The 15,341-nt window shown below is 32.4% G+C and overlaps 2 protein-coding genes across 3 annotated transcripts in view; one reads left to right on the top strand and one right to left on the bottom strand.

Moving 5' to 3' along the window:
* LOC128171382 (uncharacterized) overlaps positions 1-15,341 on the top strand; it is a 194,975-nt gene that overhangs the window by 35,759 nt on the left and 143,875 nt on the right. The window lies entirely within an intron of this gene.
* On the bottom strand, positions 2,186-15,326 carry LOC128171903 (disintegrin and metalloproteinase domain-containing protein 10 homolog). Its single transcript, XM_052837672.1, has 6 exons — positions 15,321-15,326; positions 14,617-14,755; positions 12,482-12,613; positions 11,288-11,427; positions 9,675-9,851; positions 2,186-3,719 (listed from the first exon to the last, which is right to left on the bottom strand). The coding sequence occupies exons 1-6, from the start codon at positions 15,324-15,326 to the stop codon at positions 3,603-3,605; spliced, it is 711 nt and encodes a 236-aa protein (XP_052693632.1). The 3' UTR covers positions 2,186-3,602.

Genomic DNA, 15,341 nt, shown 5'->3' with positions numbered 1-15,341 from the left:
TAAGTAAACAATTGATTTCGTCAGTAAGGGAATGTAAATATAAGCATTAAATGATTTATTTTTGAGGTCGTCGTGGGTTATTCAATTTGACTGCTCACCTGACGGCAGTTATTGACACGACGACGTCACAAATAAATCATTCAATGCTTTAATATAGACACCTGAGGCGAGTTCAACAGAGCGAGCGCTTGCGATCGCTCGCCAAAATTTGTGTTGCGGGTATAGGGAATTTTGGCGAGCGCTCGCGAGCGCTCGCTCTGTTGAACAGGCCTCTGGAAATATTGATATATGGGTGGTACATTTATTCATCCCTTTGAATTTTAAAATTTTTACAATATTTCCAGGAGAATACATTTTTATAATATCTTGGAAATATAAACATCATAGAAACACCTTATTTTCCCCGGTGATAGTTATATGTTGAGTGCGGGTGTCCCATGTAACCCCGATTTTCGTCACTGGGTGAAATGTTAATAAATGGTGGTAATTTCATTCAAACTTATCTAGCTAACTCTCAACTTGTCTTTATTATTTTAATACTTCAAGATCAGATTGGAATAGGCTCTACCCATTTAAAATCCATGCCTCGAGCATGCACTTGTCTTAATTGCATTGTTTTCTTTGTTTATTGAGCTATGATTTAGTTTGTCTAAAAAAAATTATTGTCTAGCAATAAGAACATTAATAATTTGTAATACGTAATTATTAAAAGAGTTAATTTCTGATTTGAAAAGACCCACAATGTTATACTTAGATTATAACTCGTCATTCTCAAACAAAAAACAGAACTCAAGTTATTAAACGAATCAAGTATTATATTAACCAAAGAATCCCAGGAATGTATCTTTATTTAAAATTTTTTGAATCAATCGATTTCTAACAAATACACAATTCATAAATGAAAAATAACAAACCATAATTATAACCCTACATTAAAAGTAATTGTAAAAGTAAAAGTAGGTGAACGACTTTTGTAGATGACCATCTTCCACGGTCTGACGTAAATCCATTGTCCAGATCACGACCAGCCAAACTATGTACGTAATACAGTATTAAGAAAAAACATTAATACATATATAAACCATATCGTCCTTAACTATTTACGTAATATTGTAAAAAAAAAAAAAAAATATATACCAATAGATATATCAAATATTTCATTGATGTGCAAATATAAACACCAGTTATGAATCATAAAAATCAAGAATGTTTTCAATTTAAATATTTGCCATTTGCATTTATTCTGTTCGAATTTTCCCTCGTTTATTAATTCTTTATTTTGTGTTACCTATATTACTTTACAATATAACTATTTTTTGGTAATACCCTTTTTTTAGACAATCAATAAAAAGAAACCCTTTTCATATGATTTTGTTTTATTGTTTCCAGTAAAATAAATGTCTGACAGCGAAGAATAAACATGACGAAACAAACTTTAAGTTAAATAATTAACACAATGTTTTACAGCAAATGAATGTCATTTTAGTAATGTTTTTTTTTTATGTTCAACAGCTCTCAAGGAAAGTTTCATAACAATGTTTACAAGTATGCGTTACATTTAAAACAGAATGCATCTCAACCTTTTCTTTACAGAACACTGGGTCAATTCACAGGATTTAAGAAATGGAGGAGGTGATACACATTTGTTACGTTAATTACATTGTAAATGAACAAAACATCATCAGCACCAACCAAAGAGAAAATAAAAGTATAAACATGTTAAGGTGGTATGGAAGACCTGTCGATATTACTGTTGATAAAAGTATGAACCTTTACATTTCTTTCTATAGTACGTCACAATATGGAGGTGTCTCATACCACCTTAAAATGAAGAATCGTAACATTCCATGATCAATCAAAATCTATAGAAGATTGAATAAAGCGATTTAAACAATGCACGAGATTCTCACAATGCAAAAAAAAACTAACAGGAGGGGAACCTAAACTGATGAAAATAGCTAATTATATAAAAGCGATCTATTGACTCCCAATCTGGGATCTAAACTAAATTTCAAAGAATCATAAAGTTACAATCTCTCCTTTTGTTTCCACTCTATTGAATAATGAAGCTGACCCATATTTATATCCAAAATAACTGATTTCATTGACTTTTAAAACACACAGATAATTTCTGGTTTTAACATAGGCAACTTCCCATGTCACAATAAATATTTATATATTGGTAAGTCGTCCTGTGAATGGCACTAAGCAAAATAAATAACTAGCATCATTATAAGGTGTTTGGTTTTGTAGGTGGCTAGATGACAACATGTGTTAAACCATTAAGTCACTAAGTAGATGTCCTGGGACTTTCATCATAGGGATATATGAAACAGTTAAAACTCTGGGAGAGGAGGTCAAACATGTATTATTTTTACGGCGATTGAAGAATCATTTGACGACCCAGGCAAAAAACCAACAAAACATTCCAGTCCTTTTCTTTAGGCTACAGTTGCGATGAAATAAAATAAATAGAAAGGGGGAAATAAAGTGAAAACAATTGTTAAAAAATGTAGTGACATATCGCCTGTACATCATCAAAATTGGTTAAATGTATTTCTGAATAGCATACAATTAAAATAGAGGATATATTGCAGTTTCTACTTGTGTCAGTTCGTGGTGCTCCTACAGTGCTGCTATCCTGAAAGTTGACAAGGATATGATAACGTGACTAGCATTCTGTAAGGGACTTGTCACGTTCCTTAAATGTACGTATACTGTACTCAGTAAAGACACAAACATACGTAAGAAATATTTAAAAAACTGATAACAACTTAAAATGGTTTACAGTCAGAGTTAAAATAATGAACAAACGTTTACAAATTAAGTGGCAAAAAGCCACTTTCAAAGATATGTATTAATAAAGGAAGATGATGATAAGAGAAAGTCCACGACAAGCTGGAACCTTTTCTCACAAATTATGCTAGGAAATAGAACGACCAATAGAATACAGATACCATTGTTACGTCACATTCCAAGATGCGGTAATTCTGCTCCAGTCAGTTCAATAGCACACAATAGAAAAACGTGATATTTTTAATCCATAAGAAAAGGGCATAAATGATTTACATTAACTCGATATGGCCATCATCTCAACATAGTTATACTATTACCGCAATTAATAACGAAGATATTTAATTCGATTGAAACAACTGATCACATTTTTAACGTACATTTGCTTACATTACAATGATTAGTATAGCCTTTTATTTTATAACATGATTGGATTAAAACTAAAGTAAACAATAACTAACACTGTATGCATGAGCACTAAAACTCCCAAAAATTAACGATAAAAATGCCTTAATGTAATATCATTCTACCAAAATACAGAAATACAGAAGACAATTAATTTAACATAAAAACAATTGGCAATTGAAACCTCTATACCCCTTCATATTGTTCTCGAAAATAGGAATTCTGTTTGCATAATGATTTATAAAGAAATGAACATAGATCTGTATCTTTAACACAAATGTAATATTATCAAAAATACCAAAGGACTACATCATTCAAAACACATATGGAAATGTTGTTCTTCTAGTGTACATTCGTTAAAAAAATCATTAAATACGATGAATTGAATTTAGATGATATTTGGTTCAAACTTTGCGCATTTCTAAATTATTGTATCTCCCGCCTTTAACCCCTGCTCCCTTCCTGTGTCCTTGTGGTGGGCCCCCGTGTGCTGAGTATGGCGGCGGGGGTCCCGATGGGCCCTACAATAAGAAATAAAAACAAGGCTCAGTATAGATACAATTCGTAAAAACATATAACGTGACAAATTGTACTAGTCTTTATAAAATGAAGAAAAAATGTTAGTAGATGCATGCAATTAAATTGCTTAGTTATGATTACAAAACTGTTTCTATTGTACAAACACATAATATTATCATTCGAATTTCAAAAGCGTCACTTCTAGAAATATTTTTCGGCATATGACATTGATCTTTTTGTGCAACGCAAGTTTTCATTATGAATTGCAACTACCACAAGATGTTAAACATATGTTAAAAAGACAAACTGTGCCCATTTACATGTACCATTTGTTGACCAACATTTATTTATAACACTGTTTAACCAAAAAAAAAAGATTATTATTAATTACTATCAGCTTTAAAGCAGATTTATTGACCATACTATAGAATAAAACACAACTTAAAATCTCATCTTCATACAATAAAACAGAACTTAGAATCTTATCTTTAGAAACGGTATAATACTGTGGTTTCATTAATATTCAAGGGTATCAATTTTCGTGGATAAAGTGAAAGTCATATGTTCAAGGATACGTAAATTCGTGGCCAATGATCCTTTCAATACAAATTCATAGGAGAAACTGCACTTCAATGAACATTTAATTTCATGGATAAACTTAAAAACGAAATCCACGAAAATTGGTATTCAACGAATATTGATGAAACCACAGTACACTAAACTAACTGCATCACAATGTTCGTTTTATTTTCAAGGAAAGAGTAGATTGGTTATGCTATAAATTACAACTTCTAATTTCCCTCTCGCACACACTTATCAAAATATAAATTACATTACGAACTAATTCTTTAATATTTATTCAAAATATAAGATTCAAATAATCACTGACATTTATCTTTTCAATTATAAATTAAAAATAAACATATTTTCCTAATGTTTACTCGCACATACTTTTCAAAAAAAAAATCTAAAAAAAACCCAGATTGTTCATATTCAATTCAATATTCCCCTATATTCTTTATTCTTAAATACTTGGTTGGAAACAAAACCCACTACAACACGTGATGTTATCTAGTTATACCCATAATGCATCTTGCACCCACCACCATTACTATAAATGCCGTAGTATAAGAGGCGAAAAGGGTAAAGAAGAAAGTATAGAAGCGGCAGCGTGCGTGTGGAAACGTTTACCCTAAATCTTTGATGTTGCTCTTGGTTGCTTGTAAATTAAGGACATACACATTACTATGTCGCAAAATTCACCTTATAAAAAAAAAGAAACAGTTCTGCATTTGATTCAGTTTTTAACAATAAGTTTTTTTACTATACGTAACTGTAGAAGCTTTAGTTTTGAAGTTTACGTCTAATTCTAAGCGTAAAATTCGTCTGATACAGAAGTTCATTACAAAATTACAGAAGACGTGTACAAATCTTATTATCAAGTAATGCCTTTAAGTACAAACACTGGTTATAATATTAGGGTAACGTTTAGGGTTGTTTTCAATATATACAACTTAATGTAACTTGGTCATTGGGTTTACTGAAATAAGTGTATTATGTAAACAACTCATCTCTAACATGCAACCCAATGACAGGAACTTACACACTGCCAGTGAATGTTCCCTTTGAAGACATTTCCCAACTGAAAACAACATTCTACTTAATGACCATGTCTGTGTAGTTCCATGATAGCATGTGGAATACAGTTTCTTTCCACTTATCTTCTTTCTATCCCTAAACGATTGGTCATAACCAGATATAACTTTACAAGTTTTATATATAAACCCATTTCATCTGGAGTGACCACATCAATATCTGAACACGTACAATTTGCCACAAACCATCAGGCGATACTACCAATGAAGTAAGAGATCCATCTAAAGTATAGAGAACCAAGTGATCAGGATACAACCAATGAAGTTAGAGATCCATCTAAAGTATATAGAACCGATTGGTACTATATCAAAACATGATGGCAGCTATCATTTTCTTGTTCAACATCTTCAATGGCACAACTTTTACTATCTACATCAGGTTTTCAATGAAAACAAAATAAAAGAACGCCAAGTACGTTTGAAAAATCTGAATGTTATGTGTGAATGAGTGTACCTTCCTTATAAGGAAATGATTCTAAACCAATTCAGTTTATGGAGGTGTAAGAAAGCGTTATATAAATTAAGAAGGCAGGTATGTGCAAACATTTTGGAGCTGTTAGCCAGCTGCTAGCGAGTGTTGCTAGGAAAGGAGACATAAAAGTAACATGGATAAAACGATTCCTAATTAACACATATCTATATGTTAAACTAATCATTTAGAACTTTTTGCGTTGCATTTGTTTTAATTAATATTTTGTTTCTCTCGCCTTTATTTGTTGTGACTGAGGTGCAACTCATGATATACTCATCCTAAATCATGTGTTCTTTTTATAATAACCAAGTCTGACTTCTTCATTACAAAAGATAATAAGTAAGTACAATTAGACTAGACATTAAAAAGTTATCTTTCTAGTGCAAACTACGACAGCAGTTGTAAGCACACAAAATTGGTAAGGTTTCTGTATAGATAATGGCCGACATCAACCAAATCTCACGGCTAGTCGCCTAATTTCACTTCATACCAAAACGCTTTTTTGCTTACATATAATGGTAATAAATGAATGTGAGAACATATATAAGTTGGAACTTTTTTCAGATGTCATCTTGCTATTAAAGTACATGTGAAAGAAAGCAGGGGAAATATGGTTCTGATGTTATGGACATGGGCTATGTAAGTTGGTTCCAGTCTGGAGTGTTGTTTTTAGACTGGCTGTGAGATTTCGCTGATGTGTAGCTCTAGGATATATGCAGGTTTTTTCACACATACAGATTTGCCTTAGACAGGATATAAATACTTACAACTATCAAAGGATATTGAGTGTCGTGGTTCTACAAAACACAGACAGACAGCGTCATATCATGTGTTTCATTGCTAAAAATTCAGTTACTAGTATTAAGTGAAATGAACGCTTAAGTTTTATGTTCGTCTTTTTTATCTTCGTTGCCAATGAGTGAATTTTAAGACTGGGCAAAATCAAAACATCTTTCGAATAACTGTATTAATAAGAAAGAGTACCTATCACACAACTCTGATTGGACGAATTACAGACGGCGTGATGATTGGACGAATTACAGACGACGTGATGATTGGACGAATTACAGACGGCGTGATGATTGGACGAATTACAGACGGCATGATGATTGGACGAATTACAGACGGCGTGATGATTGGACGAATTACAGCCGGGGTGATGATTGGACGAATTACAGACGGGGTGAAACTAGTGTAGAAGAACAAATAAAATTAAAAATCACTGGGCGAAAATACTAGTAATCCTTTCTACATTCTGTCTATTGTTTGCTCTGGTTTTTTTTATTTTGTTCATAGACAATGAAATTTGATAAAGGTTAATTTAACAATGATTTAATTGAATGTAGCTTTGCATGACTTTCACATGAAACTTTTCACGAGAGATTAACATGAAATGAGTACACACGTACACTTTGGTGTGTTTTGATATTCTTAGATGAACGCCACTAAAAACCAGACGTTAGAATTTAGTAAATTTTACAGTAAGGTAGAAAATGATATTACTAATCACATATCAAAATTTACATTATGTAGTGTTTTCTTAATCTTCTTTGTAGTGCTGAAATTGACAATTTTCTTTTTTGCTTTAATTCATGCACCTTTATATTCTGATTCATAAAAAGAATCAGAAGACTGCTGATTTTCTTGAAACTTTGAAATTAACTAGAGTTGGTGTGAATAACTTACGGTTAAGAAATGAAGAGTTTTGAAATTGTGGTGATTACACAAAAACAACCGCAACCAAATCGGTCTCATTTAATGTAAAAAACGAGAATTTGATATTACAATCAACTTTTGCCAAAACATTACAACCATATTAATAGTTTTGAATTTCATTTACATTAATGCTCTTTAGGGTTCCTTCAAGAATTTATTTGATGCTAAGAAAAAAACAGTATTATTTTGCAATAGAATTCCTCTTTGATTTCAAAGATAAATTTTATTTTTTTATATTTACATTTTACAGTGTCTTGCCTGTGATAACACTAGGTTTCGATTTTGAACTATATAACCCACTACTTCAAATGACGCCAAATTGAGACGCCAGCGGGATTTGCTTATTTAAATTCAAATATTGGCTTAAAATTATGTTAATATAAGTAATAAGGAATCATTCTTTGAATATCATGGGGTGATAATTTCGGTTGGGCGTGATCAAATCTATCATAAAGCCCTTCAAGCTTTATTGGATTTGATCACGCCTCGACCAAAATTATCACCCCATAATATCCAACGAAAGATTCCTTATTACTTAAATAATGATAGAAATGTTTGGTTTATATAAAACACTTGGTCCGAGACTGTTGGATTGTTGTGGCTTCTTTTAAGCAGACTATTATATTTATTAAATCTATTTTAGAACAAGTACTATAAAGATATAGAAACTAACACAAATAATAATTTCCAGGTTAAAATTTATGAACTTTTTCCTCACTGTATAAAAAATTATACATTTATTAACAAATAATTTGAAGAAAAAAAAAGTATATTGATGGTTGACTTGATTACCACATAGCCTCGTTAAAAGACATTAAATATCTTAATAGATAGCCTGTCTTAATACTGAAATATTTAAAGAAAATCTAATGGTTGACTTGATGACAACACAGCCTCCCTACATTAAATCTATGAATAGGTATTCTGTGGCTGATTTGGTGAAAACAGTTATGCTGGGGAACAGTTAAATGATTAAGGATAATGCCGCCAACAACGGCAGCAAGAGCTATGAAAAAAAGTTAAGATTATAAAAGTTCATAAAAGTATGAAGAGTTTAAAATGTAACCCCTTATTAGAAACTTAAAAAGGCAAAGTATATGTACAAATATACTATTTTTAAAAAAATAGCTTATTATGCCACTAGTACAGTATATTAAAGTTACAAATACATGTAACTCTAATAGCACTTAGTTCTTACATAGTAATCATTCTTTTTTCATCAATTATTTAAGGTTTTATTTAATAAATCTCCAAAAACCATAACTTGAGTCTTAATGAAGACTTGAACAAGATGTCGGATTGAGGAGAAAGGTTTTAGTTTGATATTGACTGTTAGTAATTGAGTAGCAGTATGATCCACAACAGTGTTAGCAGTTTATGAGTGAAAAACACCATTGTTAGTGCATTACACAGTTAGTTAAGCATATAAGGAAGATAACATTTTATGAAACTGAGACTGGAAGGCAAATCAACCTCATTACCCATTAATGACCATTAAGAAAATTAATGCAATAAATAATCATCTCCAATCTTACCCTTGAGTCCGCAAATATATCTCTCATTACTACAGAACCAAGGTCCTAAACATCCTACACTAGAACTAAGGTCCTAAACATCCTACACTAGGACTAAGGTCCTTTACTTCCTACACTAGGACTAGGGTCCTAAACATCCTACACTAGAACTAGGGTCCTTTACTTCCTACACTAGGACTAGGGTCCTTAACATCCTACACTAGCACTAAGGTTCTAAACATTCTACACTAGGTCTAGGGTCCTTTACTTCCTACACTAGGACTAAGGTCCTTTACTTCCTACACTAGGACTAGGGTCCTAAACATCCTACACTAGCAGTAAGGTTCTAAACATTCTACACTACAGTCCGACATTATCAGTCTATCATCATTACTCTGTCAATCTAATCAGTGGTTGATCACAACTATAGTTTTACCATTCGTTGTACTGCACAAATTTCGTTAGCCCAGATACACTATATTTGATAATAAAATCTGATTTTATCTGTAATATAAGTACAACCTTGGACATTAACCACTCCACTCCTGTTTGTCCTTATCTATCCTCAAATAGCTATGTCAAGGTCATTGACCACCCTACCTGTGCCCGGTACTGTTGCTCTGGCTGACGACGTCGTCGCCTCAGTGTGTCCGTCAATTTCAAGGCTGGTTTGGCGTTAGGGTTTGAGCTGGGTGTGTCCACGGCACAGAACTTGATGAACAATCCCATAAACAGGATAAGTCCTATAGCCATGAATAAGACGGCCCACCAATATTCCTACAACAGTACACTATATATATAACACAAGTTATTTACAGTATAACATGTTAGATACAGCACAGAACAAGATGAACAATCTCATAAACAGGATAAGGCCTATAGCCATCAGTAAGACGGCACGCCAATATTCCTACAACATTACATTATATATATAACACAAGTTATTTACAGTATAACATGTTAGATACAGCACAGAATCCCATAAACAGGATAAGGCCTATAGCCATCAGTAAGACGGCCCACCAATATTCCTACAACATTACATTATATATATAACACAAGTTATTTACAGTATAACATGTTAGATACATGACAGAATCCAACAGGATAAGACCTATAGTCATCAGTAAGACAGCCCACCGATATTCCTACAACATTACATTTATATATTCATATATCACACTGCTATCAGTAGATCAGCCATCATCATTCTCACTATATTGCATATGACACAGAAGATAAACCTTTTTATCTTACAATAACTCAGTTTTTGATATTAGACATAATTTTATTTTACTGTTACCTACCATTGTCAAGATCTTGTTCATATTGGCCAGACATTTTTACTTATTAGTATTGTTACTGACTGACTACAGAAATATATCGGGTTGATCAATCTCATAGGTGGTGAGGCGAAGCTAATAAGTGTCTTGTTTTCCGCGAGGACAATCAAGTGACACATTTATTCACAAAAAGTGATGATTGACGCAAACCCATGGATACAAGTTGCCTAACATCTTGTCCAATTTAGTTACTTACATGTAAACTTTTTCAAAATTATCAATATTTAATAATAATATGAAATGTTGAAATGACAAGGCGAAATGTCAGTCAATAACATCTATATTGCCAAATATTAATTCTGATCAAAGAAACATAAAGATATATGAGGCAATCGCATGCTATATTTAAACCAATGAAAGTGTGACATTTCAGTCCAAGGGAAAACAATTATTTTTAGTGTTACCCTTCAATAAGTCAGTATGACTTACAATAATCCAGTCTGACTTACAATAACCCAGCATGACCTACAATAACTCAGTATGACTTACAGTAATCCATCATGACTTACAATAATCTACCCTCACTTACAATAATCAAGCATGACTTACAATAATCCACCATGACTTACAATAATCAAGTATGACTTAAAATAACCCAGTATGACTTAAAATAACCCAGTATGACTTAAAATAACCCACCAAGCCATACATTAATCCAACATAACTTACAATAATCCAGCATGACTTACAAAAATCCACCATGACTTACAATAATCCACCATGACTAACAATAACCCAATATGACTTACAATAACCCGGCATGTCTTACAATAATCCAGCATGACTTACAAATAATCCAGCATGACCTACAATAATCTAGCATGACTTACAATAATCCATCATGACTTACAATAATTCAGCATGACTTACAATAATCCAGTTCTTTATATTGGCAAGCGTTTTTTCGTTAAATATCAAGTTCTTCAGTCGTTGTAGTGGTCCTTCATTATCAACGCCACGGCAACGAGAAAACACATCACAGTAACCTTGGTAATTGTTACAGGGGGAACCTAGATCATAGAAAATCAACACATAAGTTGTGAAACTGTGGGATAAAGAGGCCCATGGGCTACATATCTCAACAGACCAACAGTTTTTGTATAGTTTTATATCTGTTCTTCGACATTTTCCCTAAGCCTATACATTTTCTAAGTTAAATTTTAAACCCTTATTGGGACTCCAGTATTGGTATAGGGTCTCGATTTGAACAATTAAGAACCTACATTATTTGAGGATGTATCATTCTATATCAGTTTTTCAACGATTTCCCTATATATTTCTAAGTTACACTTTAAATTTTTATTGGGACCCCACGATTTGAACAATTTAGAACCTTTATCATATCAGGATGCTTGCATAGTAATCTCTTAAATTGTAGCATCATAGTTCTTGAGAAGAAGATTTTAAAACAACTTCCTTTTATATTTCTATGTCAAACTTTGAACCCCTCTTAGGCCCCATTATTTGTTCGGGGGTCAGGATTTTACAATGTAGAGTCTTCACTATACTAGTATGTACAAGTTTCTTTGTAAATATTGGCATTTCTGTTGCAGTGGTTCTTAAGCAGAAGCTTTTTAAACCAATTCATGCATCTCCTTTTATTTGCTTTCTTTAAACAATTTGAAATTCCCTTCCCAGAAGGATGCTTTGTACTAAGTTTGGTATAATTTGGCCTAGTGATTCTTGAGAAGAAGTCAAAAATGAGAAAAGTTTAGACACGAACAGACAGACTGACATACAGATGGATGGGTGTGATCACAACTTATTTCTGCATACGTGTGTCATACTATGGAATCATTTAATTTTGTGAGGCCAATTTTCAGGGACTGTGGGTTTGTCTTATTTGTGGGGATGTAGTATTGTGGATGCATCAGTTTTTAGTTTCAGTAGGAAAACTAAATCTTTTATAATTAGTTTTCGTCGAGGATGTAAATTCTGATTCGTGGGTGACAGCTATTCACAAATACCATAAAAACTGAACCACAAGGAAGTCTAACGATTCCACAGTATTTCTTACCGGGAGACAATTTATATTTCACCTGGGGTTTCAGACAAATATCTTACCGGCTGCCAGTTTGATTCCGCCGCTGGACTTTTTCCGCTGGTTGACATCTTGTAGGAGAGCATACAGGGCATTAGAACTGTCCAGGTTCTGGTTTGTGGCATAGCATGTATCATCAGAGTCATTCTTCTTTTCTGTTGAAAGACTCCAACATATTAATCACACTATGGCAAAACAGACAAAACTTAACAAGATTGATTTACAAGATTGATCTACAGCATGAACTCCAACTTGTCAAGGCCTCTCACACCCATTTTTTGGTACTGTGACTGGGGCCAATGGATTGGGAAAATGCAACGTTTTGATATTAAGTGGGAGTTTTTATCCTTGCTAAATGTACAGTCCCCTGAACAAAAAACTAGGGTATAATGATATAATTTTTTAAAAGTTAATTTTAAAAAAAAAAATCATTTCTTATACTGGGAACATGTGTGTATAATAATGAAAAGGAAAAAAGTTTATTCACAGTGTGTGATACAAGTTTGTTAATGAAGATGTTAAAGGACTGCGAACGCAAGCATTGTCTAGCCGCCTAACTAAAAGTAATTTTTTGAAAGTTGTCTAATCTATGTTATTTTTTTTACTATAATGTAAACATTTATGTATATTTTCATTAAATATAAATGATTTACTCAAACAAAGAGATATATAACTTTGTATTTTGGGTTAAAATAGCTCATTTCATAACAGAAAATAACCGAAAACAGAAAATGTTTTTAAAACATCTCCCCCCCCCCCCCGTGAAACAAAATTTCCTTTTGAGGGGATTTAATTATTGTTATTTAGCATATTTTTACCAAACGGTTTGTTGTTTCACGGGGGGGGGGGGGGGACATATGTCTACAGACCGAAATACATTTCAAAAAAAAAATTTTGCTTTGTAAATTATCTCAAAATTATTAACAGATTAGAATTAAAATGAAATTTTACTTTAATACGCATCGTAAATATGTTATTATTAAGTTTTTATGCACATATTGGCCGCTAAAAAATATTTTACTCACTCATAGTGACCGATATCAATGAATTTTTTTTAAAGCCCCGCGTTAGCAAAACTTTTGTTTAAAGATAATTAATTTGATTACAAATTTTATTTTTATATTAATTGATTAGGATTTGATTATGTTTTTTATTAGAAAACTTAATTTTTTAATATCTGACAGAAATTTCGAAATATTTGGATGTAAAATGTAGGCGGGAAACGGGCGTTAGCGTTCGCAGTTCTTTCCTTAAAGTTTTTTGTGTAATTACTAGCTATGTGCCAAATGGCAAAGAAAATAATGTAACAGTCTTTTAGAGTTTTAAAAAAAGTTATCTTATTTGCATTAATGTAAAATTTAGTATATTTTGTATTTATACCTTTCACAGATAAATGTTTCTTGATTGTGTTAGCCTAATGACAATATTTATAAAATCAGTCTTTGTACTTCTGTGTATTTGGGGTAGTAGTCCAACCCTTTGACCCACTTACTACTGTTTTGTACAGGATCTGTATAGACAAACATTTATATAATAATTTTAACTTTTATTTCAGAATTATCAACTACTAACAGCTTATCAACTAACTGTAATATCAGGATTAAAAGTAATAAACATCATTTTTAAAATTACATTGAGGAAATTCTGGCTTAGTTACCGATCACAAGAAACGGTTTACAACGCGCTAGTGTTGCACTTATTTACAGTGCTTTTATGACTGCTGATTATACAAGATATATATTTAGAATAAGTATTTTGTCTAAAATACTACAGATTAGATAATTTGTCTATAATACTTACTACAGATTAGACAACTTGTCTATAATAATACAGATTAGACAACATGTCTACAATACTTACTACAGATTAGATAACTTGTATATAATACTACATATTAGACAACTTGTCTATAATACTACAGATTAGACAACTTGTCTATAATACTTACTACAGGCTAAGTAACACAGCTGCTCCTTTTGTTGTACTGTCAGACAATTTGTCTATAATACTTACTACACATTAGACAACTTGTCTATAATACTACAGATTAGACAACTTGTCTATAATACTTACTGCAGGCTAAATAACACAGCTTGTTCTTTTGTTGTACTGTCAGACAATTTGTCTGTAATACTATAGATTAGACAACAATACTTACTACAGGCTAAATAACACAGCTGTTCCATTTGTTGTACTGTCAGATCACCATGCAGTGTAACAAAGCATTCCTCCCAATCACCTGGAGATATCCCATCTTCTGGTGTTCCGACCTTCAGACACAAGGAGCCTGTGCAAAACTGAAAAGAAACCATTAATATTATCATAATAATATTATTAGTGTTAGTAGCTTCCTTTCATTTGATTGCAAAAGCATACAGCTAACGACTTCTGAAAATTATAACTTTGGTGATTGCTTTTTGTGATTTTTCACTCAAATTCTGTAAAATTGATTTTTAAAACTGGCTTTTGGAGAAATCATTGTAATAACAAACTTACCCCTTGTTGGCAGACCTGGGAGTATTCATTGTAGTATTTGAGATTTGGCTTCTTCACTGAATCTAGACATGATGCATTGTTCCCAGCGAAAATCAGTTAACAGTCCAAGGTCACTTACATAAGTTCATAATTGGTGGCAGGTGCATAACTTTACTAATGAGAATCACTGGAAGTTCAAACTTCACATCAAGATTGTTATGACCAAAATAAATGACATTACTTTTGACTCAAGGTCATTTCGTACAGTATACGGTTACTTACAAAATAAGTTCAAAATTTATGTCAGGTGCATATCTTTGTTATGGTTGTTCATACTTCACACAAAGATTTCTTATGACCACACAATGTGACATGACATTGACTTACTGTCATTTCGTAAAGTTCAAG

Source organism: Crassostrea angulata, chromosome 2 (assembly GCF_025612915.1).
Source record: "Crassostrea angulata isolate pt1a10 chromosome 2, ASM2561291v2, whole genome shotgun sequence".
Classification (NCBI taxonomy): Eukaryota; Metazoa; Mollusca; class Bivalvia; order Ostreida; family Ostreidae; genus Magallana; species Magallana angulata.
This window is presented reverse-complemented; position numbering and strand designations above follow the sequence as displayed.